The following is a 14,927-nucleotide window of genomic DNA, read 5'->3' as shown; positions in this document are numbered from 1 at the left end:
AATCCGAGTGTAGATTAGTCCTAGAATGTTCGCCAGCATAACCTGTAGAATGGACATTGATTCAGGTATTGAGCGGAGCTTAAATAGCCTGGCACGGGAATGAGCGCTAGGTGCAGGTATTTAGTACGACAGGGAATTACTAAGTGTGTGCGGTGTGTCGGGGAATGTCGCCCAGACTCGCGGCTTGGGTTGGCCACGGCATCAGGGTGCGGGACGAAGCGGGTGCGCGGCATGGAACTCCTCCAGGAGCGCCGGGTCCAGGATATCCTGCCGGGCCACCCAAGAGCGTTCATCCGGACCATAACCCTCCAAGTCCACCAGGTATTCCACAATCTTTCCCGACGGCGGGAGTCCAGCACTTCCCGAATCACATTGGTTGGTCCAAGATCTCCAGCGGAGGAGGATCCACAGTCTCACCCGGGCGACGGGCGGTCAGCGGCATGTATGGCTTGGGGAGCAACACATGGAAGGTTGGGTGAATCAGATACTGGGGGGGAGCTCCAACTGATAGGCCGACTCATTTATGCGCCTTATAATCCTAAAGGGTCCTATGCACCTGGGGCTCAATTTACGGCAGGGAAGCCAGAGTCTTAGGTCCCTGGTGGATAGCCATGCCAAATCCCTGGGCTGGTTGGCCGGGGTTACCAGCCGCCGTGCATCGGCATGTCTCAGTGTCTCCCTTAGGGCCCTCCGTAGCTGGGTATATGCTGACTTCCACACCCTTACACTCTCCCTGAACCAGTAGTCAACCGCGGGTACTTGGGACGGTTCGTCCGACCATGGGAACAGGGGAGGTTGGAACCCTAGCACACACTGGAAGGGTGTGAGGCCGGTTGTGTCCTGATGCAGCGAGTTCTGCGCATACTCCGCTCTGGGAAGGAATCGACTCCACTCTGTCTGGTCTTCATAACAATAAGACCGCAAGTGCCATCCCAACTCCTGGATCTTCCGTTCCGTTTTTCTATTGGATTGTGGATGGAAACCGGAAGACAGGTTTATGGACACCGCAAGAAGCCGAAAGAACGCTCCCGATATGTAGGAGGTGAACTGGGAACCGTGGTCTCCTCGTGGATACCGAAGTTCTGAAATACATGGTGGAAGAGGACTTGGAGGGGAATGAAGCGACAGGCTTTGGAGAATTGTTCTTCCACCACGAGGATGCAGGTATATCCCTCCGACTATGGTAAGTCCATCACAAAATCAATCCCCAAGTGTGACCATGGTCGTTGCAGGACAGGCAGAGGGACCAATTTGCCCACGGTCAGGTGCCGGCAGGTTTTTGATCTGGCGCAGACGGAGCGTTCGATTTCTCCCTGGATGACCTGAGCCGAGGTTCTCGTGTACCATCTTCTTTTTGGCAGGTTGACCGGAATCGGCGAAGAAGGTTCGGCCTAGACACCCTTGTGGGGATTTGTCCTCCCCGTGTGGTAGAATAGGTTCCAGTTCGAGCGACTCATACATATGTGAGAGGGCATCTGCCTTCCCTTTCTTCGAGCCCGGCCGGTATGTAATGGTGAAATGGAACCGGGTGAGGAACAGGGCACACCATGACTTTCAAGTGTTTAGTCTCTTGGCTTAATGGAGGTACTGGAGGTTCTTGTGGTCAGTAATAACCATGAATGGATGAGCTGCCCCCTTGAGCCAGTTTTTCCATTCCTCAAGCACCAGATTGATGGCTAGGAGTTCTCAATTCCTGATGTTGATGAGATGAAGGCTACACACGCCTGGGAGATGAAGATCCCCACGGAGCCGGAGTCAACTAGTGCAGATACTGAGATGGACAGAGCGGAGGTAATTAATGTGACAGGAAGCATGGACAAGTGAGAGATATCGGTGGGTGTATTCACCGAATGTCCCTGCAGCTAGGGGGCGTTCTTGATCTTGTTTGGATAGTCGCTGATATCCTACTCGCATTGGAGATGAGGAATGCAACCCTCGGAAGGGAACCATGACACTCGGCCGCATCCCCGGAGAAGGTGCCTGGAAAAGCCACTGGGCTGCCGGATGGCGGTGGAGAAGCCCAGGTAAGCTCCCTGATGGGATCTGAAGCGCCACCCGGCTGTGGATCTATCGCAAGGTAGAGCGTTTCCTCTTTTCAGTTCAGGTCCATTCTTCTGAGGAACGAAGCGGGAAACCGAAGTGCAAATGACTGAGGTTTTAATGAGTGAAACTCATTTTGCCCCCTAAACAAATAGTTGTCCTACAAGAGATGCTCTGCTGTGTGTCACTCAATATCAGAAAATTATACCATGGGTTGCCAGGTGTGAAAATCACAACCCAGTTCCCTTTTAGAGTACTGTTCAGCTTTTATTTTTCTTATTGTCTCTACAAAAACATAAAATAAAATGTAATAAAGCATGATCAGTGTTTAACAGTGGTCAGCAAATCTAATTAAAGCATGTCAGATAAAAATTACATAACATTAAAATAACACATACAAAATTTAATTTTAAAAGTGACTTCAATGATTTGTTATTATCTATCATTTTGTAATTATTTGTTTATTTTGTGGAGAAATATTGTGTAGTACTACTGCCTACAATTCTCTTTCCACAAAAACATTTTCCACAAAAACATTTCCTGTAAATGTTAATATCAGGGTCGGGGTTCTAGCAGTCTGTCAAAGGGAGGTGTGAATCTAAAAACAGAGACAGACTCGGACAGTTAGGAGAATCCATTCTTTAATTAGAATGTTCAGAAAACACAGCAAGAGAAAATAGCATTAACGATTTCAAAACATGAAAAGGAAAAAATGTAAAGAACATGAAAAATCCTCTCAGGAAAAAAACAAAACAAAACAGAAATCAATAAGCAAAGACTCACACAGGACAACAAGGAAAAAAAGCTGGAGACAGAGAAAAAGAGACATGAAAAACAGGCACCAGAACATCAACAAAATCACTAAAAACGACTGAAAATCAGAGACAAAGGTGAAGCTTCAATATACACGGGAGTGATTAGACACGTGGAAACAGTAGGAAAATAATGAGAGACAGAGGGACACAATGGCGACATCTAGTGGGGAATACAGGGGAACACAAGGGGAAAAACTCAGGAAGTCAGGACTGATAAGCTTCAGTTCAGTAATAAGCTACAGAAAACTATTAAACTTTAAATAAAACTGTCCTTTTACTTGACTCCTTTGTGTTTTCTTTCCTCTTTTTGCTTTGATAATCACTGTGTTCCATCCTGAGGAGCAAAAATCTGCGGTTTCTCTCTTCAGAGGCCCACAGGCTCCTCAAATAATCAGCATTTTAACTTTCAACTTAAAACAAAGACAATACTGAAAACAATGATACAATGAAGTGTAGATAAACTTAATGATAAACTTATAAATGGCAATTAAACCAAATATAAACATTACACTGTTCGTTTTTATAAAAGTCATGACTCTATGCTCAACACTTGTGTTTGTTTCTTGAGTGTGTTTAGTGGTTTAGGGTGATGATGACCACGCTGTGTGTTTTACTTCCGCAGTTGAAGATGCAGTGGCCTCATTTCAACACCTCTCCATTTCTTTTCACATTTCTGGACTGAGAGAATAAAATAATTATATGCACAATGCAGACACGACGTGTTTACTGTAGAAAACAACACTTCCTTAGTTGCAGCAACAAATTCAGAGAAAGAGGAAAAAGCAACAACTCGTCTGCAACAACCTTCAACTCTCACACTTTTCTTTACTCTCTGTTTGGTCATCGTACATGAAGGTCGAGGAACACGGTGAGAAACTATTTATTATATTTGTAGTCATTAAATTTACTCATTAGTTTAATCTCTACTTTTCCTGAACATAAAAAGGTTCAATGTTGTTTTTTCAGTGTAAATGATTTATTTTTGCAAATCTTTACTTCCTTTGTAAACATTTTACTGATCGACTCTCAGTGCTGAGAAAAATAGTTATAACATCAACATTCTAATAAATTATGATTATGATAATTTTTTTTTATAATAAATTACAAACATTGAATGTGACTACATGATTAGATATTAACATATTTACAACAAATAATAAACATTACAAAACATAAAATATATCCATGAAATGAAGTTATTTAGTGTATATGGTGATTTTATGGATGTTTTATGTAAATGAATGTGTTTGTGCATGAACAGAGTCATGTAGAGAATCTGTAGGATTGATGACTGTATATAGTTACATCTGTGTGTACACACGTGTGATAAACACCAGTGTTGGGGTGTGTACTGGTGTTTCTTCCACACACAATTATAAATTGTTCTACACACTTTGATAAATGAGAGTTCTGGAGTAAGAAACTTTAACATCTAGCGGTGTAGCTGAGGCTATGGAAGGCCACTGGTGTCATTAATTATCTCTGTGGTGATGTATTGTGGAAAGCCAATTTGGCAAGTTGAGAGTTCTATAGTAATGTAGTGTGGAAGGCCAATGAGTATAAACTAACACTACTGGACTTGTTTTGTTTTTATCTATGAAACGATATAAATAAATAAAAAATAGAAAAAATATTAGAAAATTGAGATATTTCTGATTATTATTCTGTTTTTAATCCAATAGCTTTGATTGTCTAAAGCTTCTGTACATTAATGACAATTCTAAGATGATGGAAATTAGAACATGATGGTAAATTTGTTAACAGTGAATTCATGAACAGCTTTTTATTTGTGGTTTGTGAGTATTGGATTGTTGTGATGTGTTCAAAGTAACATGGTTAATAAAAGTGTGATTTAAAAAAGTAATAAAAAACACAAACTGTGCACTTGATAAAATGTAATTAAATTAAAAATAAATAAATAAATAAATAAATAAATAAACCAGCTATTAATGACAGAAGAGTTTACACTTTTTTGTGTAATTGACAGAGAGAGAGAGAGAGAGAGAGAGAGAGAGAGAGAGGGGGGGGGGGTGTTTCCCTCTCTGTCAGTTATAAAAATAGGTGTAAACTCCTCTGTCCTGAATATTTTACAGCTTTACCTCTGACTGTTACAAAGCTATGATACTGGAGACTCCTTCCATAAACCTGAAATATATGTAAGAAAAAACTTCTATTTTTCTCAAATTAAAAAAAGCTATTTTTGACTTTTTCAAGTAATTTTTTAATTTAAAACATTTTTCTTTAGAACCTTTAGTAATGATGTCCCTCAAAATGGTGCTCCAATTTTTTCTGATCTTCCTCCTGATGATCTCAGGTGAGTGCTACATTTTCGTCCTTGTCAGAATTCACCCTCTTCCTCCAGTTGCAGCAGTGTTTAGTGCATACATAAGCATATTAGCGCCAGTCACCACAAAGCGAATGCAGTCAGAGCATGAGTTTCTTGCATCTGCTATCGTGCATCAGTGCACATCTACATAAAAATCACAGCAAACACACACCAGAGACATGAAATATTCAACCACCTTAATATTATATAGTCAGAATCACAATTTACCTTTTAAAAATAACATTTTGATTATTCATGCAAAAAAGACAAAGTGTAGAAATAGAAATATAATAAATATTTGTATTCTGTACATTATTCAGTGGTAAATGTTTTATTAAAGTGTCAGTGAGTTGTTGCTCGTGCTGATTTTAGATCAGAGACTGAAATTCAATATTAACAAATCATATATACAAAATAATAATAATAATAATAATATCAATAATAATAATAATAATATTAATAATAATTTGGACACCCCTGTGTCTAAATCCTGCACAGTTTCCTTCCAGTAGTAAAGAATAGTTTGTATTTTTCTGCCCCGGAGTTCCAGAGGAGAGAAGAGAAGCTGTAAAATAACTCAGTGTTTTATGGGGCTCAGGATAATGATCTCTAATCACCTCTTTCATGTGTCATGTTTCAGGAGCTCTTGGGAATCAATGGAGTGTGAAATACAGCAAACTACATCTCTGTGCTGTAAAAGGATCTACAGTGGTTATGGAGGCCACTTACACACATCCAACAGATTGTACAGTGATAAAGAATTTTTGGTTAATAAACCGAGTTAAGGGTGTAGAACCGACTGATCTGCGTAATGAATCAGGTTACTCAGGCAGAGTGGAGTATTTAGGAGATAAACAGAATCACTTCTCCCTCAGACTGAGTGATGTGAAGAAATCAGATGAACACAAGTACTATTTCAGATTCATAACAACTAAAGATAAATTTCAGGGTGAACCTGGAATTACACTCAGAGTTACAGGTAAATAAAATCATCTTATTCTCTACATGTGTCACTCAGACCATAATCTCCTTTTAGCTACAGGAGTTTTGTAACAGATGAATTAAAACTCGAACATGTTTTTACTGAATTACTGTTTTCATGAAACACCACAAAACTCTGATTCACTCAAATTACAAACACAGACACAAATTTACTTGTGGATCTGATAAATGTTCTGCTTGTAGTTCAAGTGATTTACAGAAGATTGTCTGCTCAATGTTCTGATTAGCATCAAATAAAATTTCAAACGTTAAAATAAAACAAATAAATAAAAGTAATAAATAAACAGTAAAGCGACGGGCAGAACACAGACACCAGACTCGGGGATTTTCTCGTGTGTTTATTTGGGGGGGAGGTTCTCTGGTCGGACTCCGTACTTTTGGTCGTGATTTCTGAGACGGCTCTGTCACAGTCTCCTTCGGTGAGGGTCTGGCAGGAATCCTCTCAGCTGCTGCCGTCTTTGTTTAGAGTGAGAGAATAAGGGAGAGAACCAGCAGTAATTGGGGCCAAAAGTTCTCCATCTCACTGTCTTTTCAGGGTCCCTTTATACGTCCCCCAGCTCGAGAACAGTGAGGATTCACTACTTTCATCACACACACACACACACACACACACAGGTGGGGTGATTGAGGTAAATGAGCAGGTGATTATTCACTGATGCAGATTTAATGTTTCTCTCATTGTATAAGATCTTCAGCTGATCGCTCCTGCAGAAGTGACAGAGGGAGAATCAGTCATTCTGACCTGTAAAACCACCTGCAGTCTGACTGATCCAACATTCATCTGGTACAAAAACACACATGATTTAACCACAAACACCTTCAAGAGCAACGAACTCCACCTGCAGAGGGTCAGCAGTGAGGATGCAGGCAGTTATAACTGTGCTGTAAGAGGATCTGAACATCTCCCATCTCCTGCTCAATACCTCAGTGTCAGATGTGAGTTTTATTTAGTTTTTTATTACTTATAACTCAGTATTTAATAAAGTAAAACAATACAAAATAAAAATAATGAAACGGAGCTTAAGGCAAACTGGAATCTTAATGTTCATTCTCGTGATTTCACTTTTCATGAACTAAAACATACACGTACTGGTGTGGGATCCTCATCACTCACTTCTCCTGACTCCACCCTCCATTTACACTCTGTTACCACACGTACTTTCCTCCTAAACACACCGTGTTCTGCATACAGATTCATATTGATGCACAGCTGAAGTTTTATCTATTAAACAAAACACTATGGAGAGACTGAACATCTTCACCTGAACCCTTGATGTAACTTTACATTTAGTAATTACAGTAACTTTGAGTGTGTGATTAATGATTTTGTAAAAACAAGTTCAGTGAGAAGGTAAATGTATTTTGTGCTGCTTGATGGTGTAGACTTGAAGATGCCACACAAATTCCTGACCAAGTGTCCAGGAGTTCACATGGAAGGAACGTTCTAAAACGACTAACGTGAAAAAGCTTAACATGGCTTAATGTGATAATACAGAGATTTTAAAAGACTAAACTCAGTAAACACATTAATAATAAATCATATTGTGTACAAACAGTTTGGTTGAGTTTTGGTCTTTTAAAAATGCTCTTATTTCATTAAACCACGTTAAGATTTTTATTTAATTGTCTGTAGTAGAAAAAAGGCTTAACTTGTAATTAAACTAATTATATTTATATTCTGTATATTCTGTAATTTTTTTCGTTGATATTTATATTCTTTAATTATATTCGTATTCTGGACTCATGTGCTTGTCTGTACATAATCTGCTTTTTTATTAATGTGTTTACTGAGTTTGGTCTTTTAAAATGCTGTCTTATTGCATTAAGCCACGTTGAGTGTTTTAGAAATGTCCCTATATGGAAGGAAGCACATGTTACGCTTTGCCTAAAAAAAATGTAAATGAGATTATAATGAGATTATAATCTTACACCTGTGTGATTTGTTATGACTTGGGTTAGTTGTGGATGTTTAGTTTTTTGTACGCATTTCGGAAATATTGATATGATAAAAAACTTTAGACTGAATCCCATTTTCACCAGTAAAAGAAAAGGTAGAACAGTTTTTAGAGAAGGTGTGGATTATTTATCCTAATTAAAAAAAGATCCTCAAAATAATTTTTGAAGTTGATGAGTGGTTTGTGCTAAAATGGTTAAATGCCTTGATGAAAGATAACAAAACCATTCATTATGACACTAAACTGCTTTCTTCACTCTTATCATGGAACTCTTTAGATCCTCCAAAGAACGTCTTTATCAGTCTCTCTGGTGAGACTGTGGAGGGCAGTTCAGTGAATCTGACCTGCAGCAGTGATGCAAACCCACCTGTGGAGAACTACACCTGGTTTAATGGAACAACATCAGTGGGGAAAGGAAAGACCTTCACCATCTCTAAAATCAGTTCTGAAGACAGTGAAAAGTACAAGTGCATGTGCAGTAATAAAGTCGGGCATCAGAACTCCACCAGTGTAACTCTGAATGTTCTGTGTAAGTTAAAGCTGAAGATTTTCTTACAGCCAATGCAAGATAAAACTATTATAGATGTACTTCTGATTTACCAAACCATTTTAGATCCTCCAAAGAACATCTCAGTGTCCATCAGTTCCTCTGGTGAGAAAGTGGAGGGAATTTCAGTGACTCTGACCTGCAGCAGTGACAGTAACCCACCTGTGGAGAACTACACCTGGTTTAAGCAGAATGAAGCATCACGTGTAGGATCAGGACAGAGTTACAGAGCTCTACAGAGTGGACTGTACTACTGTGAGGTTCAGAATAAACTCGGCTCTGAGAGATCAGCTGCAGTGTCCATCACTATAACCAGTAAGAGAGATGATATAAATCTATAAATCAGAATTACACTGTATAATATTTAACACTGATTCATTATAACATTATATTTCCACACAGTAGATCAGAGTGTAGGTGTGTATGCAGGTGTTGGGGTTGTTGGGGTTGTGTGTGTTTGTGTTATTGGTGTCATCATCTTGTGTAAAAGGTGAGAAAATACAGGATCATTTATCATTTATTACATGATTAAAACTGCAGTTATAAAAATGTGAACAGATTTTGTTCAATGCTGATATTTTGTTCAATATTGTTTTTGTTTTTGTTTATCAGCAGGAAAAATAAAAGAATTGACCAAAGTGTAAAAGAGGTAAAAAAGTGTACAGATAATTGTTGACTTGTGTTTGTATGTCATGTGCTGCTTTCACAGTATATTAAACAACAGTATAATGTAATAAGGCAGAGGAACTGTTACCTGCTTGAAGTTGATTCTTTTCCAATAACAGCACATTCCCACGTGTTTTATTTCTCTTTCACCAATAATTTTTATTAAACATCATGTTAAATATTTTTGTCCATTTGCAGTTACATACATGTTGTGGAAAGTCATTCAAAATCTCTTGAAATTTGTAGGACAAAATTCAGCCTTGACATTAGAACAAGTGAAAGATCTGCTGTTATTATTAATAAATCAACACCTTCTGACCAATCACAATCCAGAATTTAACAGTGCTGTGATATAAAGTTAGATGTTTGCCACCTCTCTGTCTCTCGTACTCATACTGTCTATATTGTCTCACATCGTCTGTTTTGTCTTGTAAAGTCCAAGCTGAATGTATAGTGTTATTTATGTCTGTAATTTGTGAGTCACTAACAGCTGGAACCAAATTCCTCGTGTGTGTGTGTGTGTGTGTGTGTGTCAACACACTTATCCAATAAACCTGATTCTGATTCTGATCTGTGATCTCATGCTCTCCACCTCAGGATTTTTATGAAAATGTAGCGGTGAATAGAGTCAACGCTGCATCTGATTCAGCCTCGGCCAATCAGGATGAAGACCTGTATGCTAAAGTTGTACGCCAGCGTGCTGTTGATCTCGGGGATGCTGGAAGTTCTGCTGCAATCACTTCTGCCTCTGGGGAGGACGAGGTTCAGTACGCTAGTGTTAAATTTACATGCACCGGTGCTGACGACAGGTGAGAAGAGCTGGTCTGTTTCCTTCAATCTAACAGATCTGGAAAAGATCTTCTGCTGGATAATCATTTATTGATCATTTACTCTCCTTCTGTAGGTCTTCCAATGCTGAGGATCTCAGTGTGATCTACAGCAGCATGAAATGAACAGAATGTATCTGTTTATCCAACATCAGCATCACCAACTTCCACCTGGTTTTAGTTTAAAGCTTCTAGAAACTTCAGTGACTCATTTATAAATGCAGCCGTAGCGTCTGGCACAGGTCATTTAGACTTCATGTCCCAGGCATTCCTTTTAACCTATGACATCTACATCTCAATCAAAAGGTGAAACATTCATAGGGGGTGGTATATCCGTAAAGTGTCACACTCCCCCTCCGAAAAGACACTAAACAGAACCAAATCCTAAACTCTTGTTTAGTTTACCGGGACCCATTAAACAATAAAGTCATAAAACTCATGAAACAATCCAAACTCGAAACTTAATCCAGCATGGCTGCTTGTGACAAACACACACAACCGGCTCCAGAACGTTTGGATTTTACCACAAGACAGATAACCCCCTTTGCAGATATTCTGTTTGACCCTCACACACACACACACACACACACACACACACACACACACACACACACACACACACACACACACACTCACACACACACACACACCACCCCGAAAGCCAGATAACCCCCCTGGTCTCTCTGGTTGAATTCACAGCGACCCTCAGACCATAAAACAATTCACTCTCGGAACTCGGCCCCAGTACGTCTGTTTGTGACACACACACATATGCAGACACAAACACACACCAAAAGGGAGCATTCTTTTATTAATTAAATAATAAATAGAATGTCCCACTTCACATGATACAAACATACATCTTGTTTGTATCTTCTACTATGTTTAGATTTATGTTTACTAAATGTTTAGCAATATAACTCTGCGTTAAATGTTGTCTCTTCTCTTCTTAAGGCTTGATTGACTTAGAAGTATCTGTTCTTTACTTTCCTGACAAGGGTGCATTTTATTTATCAGAATACAACATTGTATTAACATCAAGTAATTACTGATCTCTGTAAGTTTACTTCCTTATACTGTCATTCCTTTTCATGTTTAGTATCCAAATGACCGCAACATTATCTGTTTCCTTATTTTTCAAACAATGGTGCATTTTATTTGATCATGAAATGTACCATACCGTCTTAATTCACTTTGAATAAAACTTTAAAGTCCTCCAAAAGCAAGTATAGCCCGGAAACCATGCCCACAGATGCATGAACAAAGGAAGTTTTTCCCTCCAAAAATTTCAGGCCATAGCATTGGCCATTCCCCCAAGGATGGGTGGGGTTCAGGACCTTTAAAACACTTTGAACCCAACGGACGCTTCGAACAGCTCAGCAGCGACTCTTCGGAACTAGATCTCAAATCTCTTTGAGATCTTCCAGCAAGCTTTATCTTCAAAACACCATCTGCTCTGATCTTCAGGAGAAGCTGGGAGAACATCTGACTCCATCCTAACTGACTAGTCCAAGATTCTTTTGTCTACCGCATCCGGACTCTTGTGCAACAAGTCAATGCAAGTAACCGGTTTACCAACTCATTTAGATGCGTGTTAAGTTTGAACCCCTTAATATTAAGGCAAATTTAAATTTCCGTGACGTTTCTCAGTTAGGATGTGATTCATTTGAAGTAAGCGGCCTTTCCTTTCTTTATCTCCTTCTTCCTTTCCTTTCTCTATCTCCTTCTTCCTTTCCTTTCTCTTCCTCCTTTCCTAATTTCAACTTTCTTTTTATTTTATTTTAATTTTAATTTTCTTTATTTCTTTTGTTTGTTTGTTTGTGTAGTTAGTTTTATGTTGTGTTTGTCTCATTCATTAAACGCCGTATTTTTCATAAGTGATGATCTCTGAGTACGTTCCATAAATGAAGTTCCTGCAACATCAGGTCTGAACTACATGCTCTATTTCATTTAATTTAATTTACGGTATAAAGTAAAAGGGGGTTACGTCTTTCTTGGCCAGGGAGATACCTCTTTTATAGAATTAATATAAAATTATACTGTCTGTTTGCCGGACAAACAGACAAATAAGTGTAATGTTAATTCCATTACCGTCAATTCAACTTAATTTAAATATTTAGGAGTAACTAACCCGTTATAATTACTTACAGTATAAATATTCCCTTTTCTTTGCGAGCTAAATTCGCTACATATAATGCTGGAGAATGCGGGCAGACTGTGCTTCCAACTATATACTCAATTTATCTGTATTATAAGTTTGTCCCTCTTATCCCCCAGTCGCTGCACAACTCATAACAGAACAGTGGCACTTCATTATCTGCTGGTCAGCGTGTTGCATTATGGGCTGTAGGACTTCAGATTTCACCTCAGCAAACAATCAGTTTGTTTCTGATGTGTAAAGTTTGTGTGTCACAAAATCAGCCTGAAAACTATTACAGTATAAATCCAGCTTTAGATCTTCTGATGTCTTCTGGACCCTCGCTGTATAAAAACCAACAGATCTCAAGTAATGTAATGTAAAAAAGTGAATGAGAGGATTTTGTATAAGTGTAAATATTACCAGGATTCAGCTGTAAGCTGTCAGTCACAGATATTTAGATAGAGATAACAATCTCCACCCACTAACTCAGAACCCAGTTGAAAGACCAGTCAAATTTAAGATAGGATTTTTAAACCAATTAGCTTCCTTCAAAATAAAACAAACTTGTTTCCTAAAATTCCTTCTTCACAAAGGAGTCAAAAATCAGCCAACAGTCCGGAATAGCATCAGTTACCTGAAATATTCTCTCGGATAATTGCTTTTGCTCATTTGTATGACACAATATATATATAATATTTAATCACAAGCCTAAATATATTTACATTTCAATATTACATGTGCTTCTTTTTTTCTTATTTTTGTTTGTAGTGTTTATCATGTGTACTCTGGAGTGTTAATTTGCAGTGTGTATTTAAATTGGGTCATTTAATTGTGTGTGTATATATATATATATATATACACTCACCGGCCACCTTTTTAGGTACACCTGTCCAACTGCTCATTAACACAAATTTCTAATCAGCCAATCACATGGCAGCAACTCAATGCATTTAGGCATGTAGACATGGTCAAGACGATCTGCTGCAGTTCAAACCGAGCATCAGAATGGGGAAGAAAGGTGATTTAAGTGACTTTGAACATGGCATGGTTGTTGGTGGCAGACGGGCTGGTCTGGGTATTTCAGAAACTGCTGATCTACTGGGATTTTCACGCACAACCATCTCTAGGAAGAAGATAAAATATCCAGTGAGTGGCAGTTCTGTGGGCGCAAATGCCTTGTTGATGCCAGAGGTCAGAGGAGAATGGCCAGACTGGTTTGAGCTAATAGAAAGGCAACAGTAACTCAAATAACCCCTCGTTACAACCGAGGTATGCAGAAGAGCATCTCTGAACACGTCAAACCTTGAGGCGGATGGGCTACAGCAGCAGAAGACCACACCGGGTGCCACTCCTGACAGCTAAGAACAGGAAACTGAGGCTACAATTCGCACAGGCTCACCAAAACAAGGTTCAGGCTGGTGGTGGTGGTGTAATGGAGTGGGGGATATTTTCTTGGCACACTTTGGGCCCATTAGTACCAATTGAGCATTGTGTCAACGCCACAGCCTACATGAGTATTGTTGCTGACCATGTCCATCCCTTTATGACCACTGTGTACCCATCTTCTGATGACTACTTCCAGCAGGATAACACGCCATGTCATAAACCGCAAATCATCTCAGACTGGTTTCTTGAACATGACAATGAGTTCACTGTACTCAAATGGCCTCAACAGTCACCAGATCTCAATCCAATAGGGCACCTTTGGGATGTGGTGGAACGGGAGATTTGCAGCCGACAAATGTGTAGCCGTCAAATCTGCAGCAACTGCTTGATGCCGTCATGTTAATATGGACCAAAATCTCTGAGGAATGTTTCCAGTACCTTGTTGAATCTATGCCACGAAGGATTAAGGCAGTTCTGAAGGCAAAAGGGGGTCCAACCTGGTACTAGTAAGGTGTACCTAATAAAGTGGCCAGTGAGTGTATATATTTTTTTTCTTAATTTTTTTTTTCTTTCCTAAATTCTTAATAGAGCAATAAATAAATAAATATCTAAAATTGTGGACTCTTTCTTTCTTTTATTTGTCACACCATCCCTACTACACATCAGCCATAATTTAGCTGCTCAAAAATCAGAAATATAACCACATTTCAAAAAAAGTAAATAAATAAATAAATAAACAGAATGCAATGATTAGCAAATTTCAGACCCATATTTTATTTACAACAGAACATAGAAAAGTGTTAATACAATTAAACAGTTAGAGAAACATTTTGAAACTAATTAAATTAATTGACAATAGGTCAGTGAGATGATTGGGTATAAATAATGTACGTTAAGTGTAGGGTTTAGGGATTAACATCTGGTGTTTTTGTTATGTTTGCTGGAAGAAAAAGGACATAAGCAAGAACATATTCAGGTTACGTATGTAACCCTGGTTTTTCTGAGGGAACGAGATGCTGCGTCATTCTAGCGGAGAAAACGTGTCACCAGCGGGTCTCTGCCAAGTGATTGCCCTGCCAAGGGGGCATAATACACCGAAATGGCAGACTCGTAGACTTTAAGGGTGGACAGAGCCAACCCTTTGGCAAACTGATCTTGAAGGAATTCCAGCACTAAACCAACCAGGCAGTTAACTGAATCCAATCGGTGCTGTTCGAACCATA

At 39.0% G+C, this 14,927-nt stretch overlaps 1 protein-coding gene and 1 long non-coding RNA gene across 2 annotated transcripts in view; both read left to right on the top strand.

Annotated features, from left to right (window-relative positions):
- Positions 1-10,397, top strand: part of LOC310715620 (sialoadhesin-like) — a gene marked incomplete at its 5' end in the record, with an annotated part of 35,095 nt that extends 24,698 nt beyond the window's left edge. The window contains 9 exons of the mRNA XM_083522133.1: positions 176-470; positions 545-665; positions 6,871-7,119; positions 8,416-8,667; positions 8,752-9,000; positions 9,088-9,175; positions 9,298-9,334; positions 9,949-10,160; positions 10,256-10,397. Of these exons, the coding sequence (XP_083378259.1) occupies positions 176-470; positions 545-665; positions 6,871-7,119; positions 8,416-8,667; positions 8,752-9,000; positions 9,088-9,175; positions 9,298-9,334; positions 9,949-10,160; positions 10,256-10,304 (1,552 nt within the window). The 3' untranslated portion in view covers positions 10,305-10,397. The remainder of the gene's footprint in view (positions 1-175; positions 471-544; positions 666-6,870; positions 7,120-8,415; positions 8,668-8,751; positions 9,001-9,087; positions 9,176-9,297; positions 9,335-9,948; positions 10,161-10,255) is intronic.
- Positions 3,422-6,251, top strand: LOC310715929. Its single transcript, XR_014530447.1, has 3 exons — positions 3,422-3,723; positions 5,101-5,169; positions 5,822-6,251. It is a non-coding gene; the product is annotated as an uncharacterized lncRNA (long non-coding RNA).
- Positions 10,398-14,927: the final 4,530 nt, after the last annotated feature.

The sequence above is a fragment of the Silurus aristotelis genome (assembly GCF_946808225.1).
Source record: "Silurus aristotelis genome assembly, chromosome: 20".
NCBI lineage: Eukaryota > Metazoa > Chordata > Actinopteri > Siluriformes > Siluridae > Silurus > Silurus aristotelis.
Note: the sequence above shows the minus strand (reverse complement) of the source record. Positions and strands in the feature narration are given on the sequence as shown.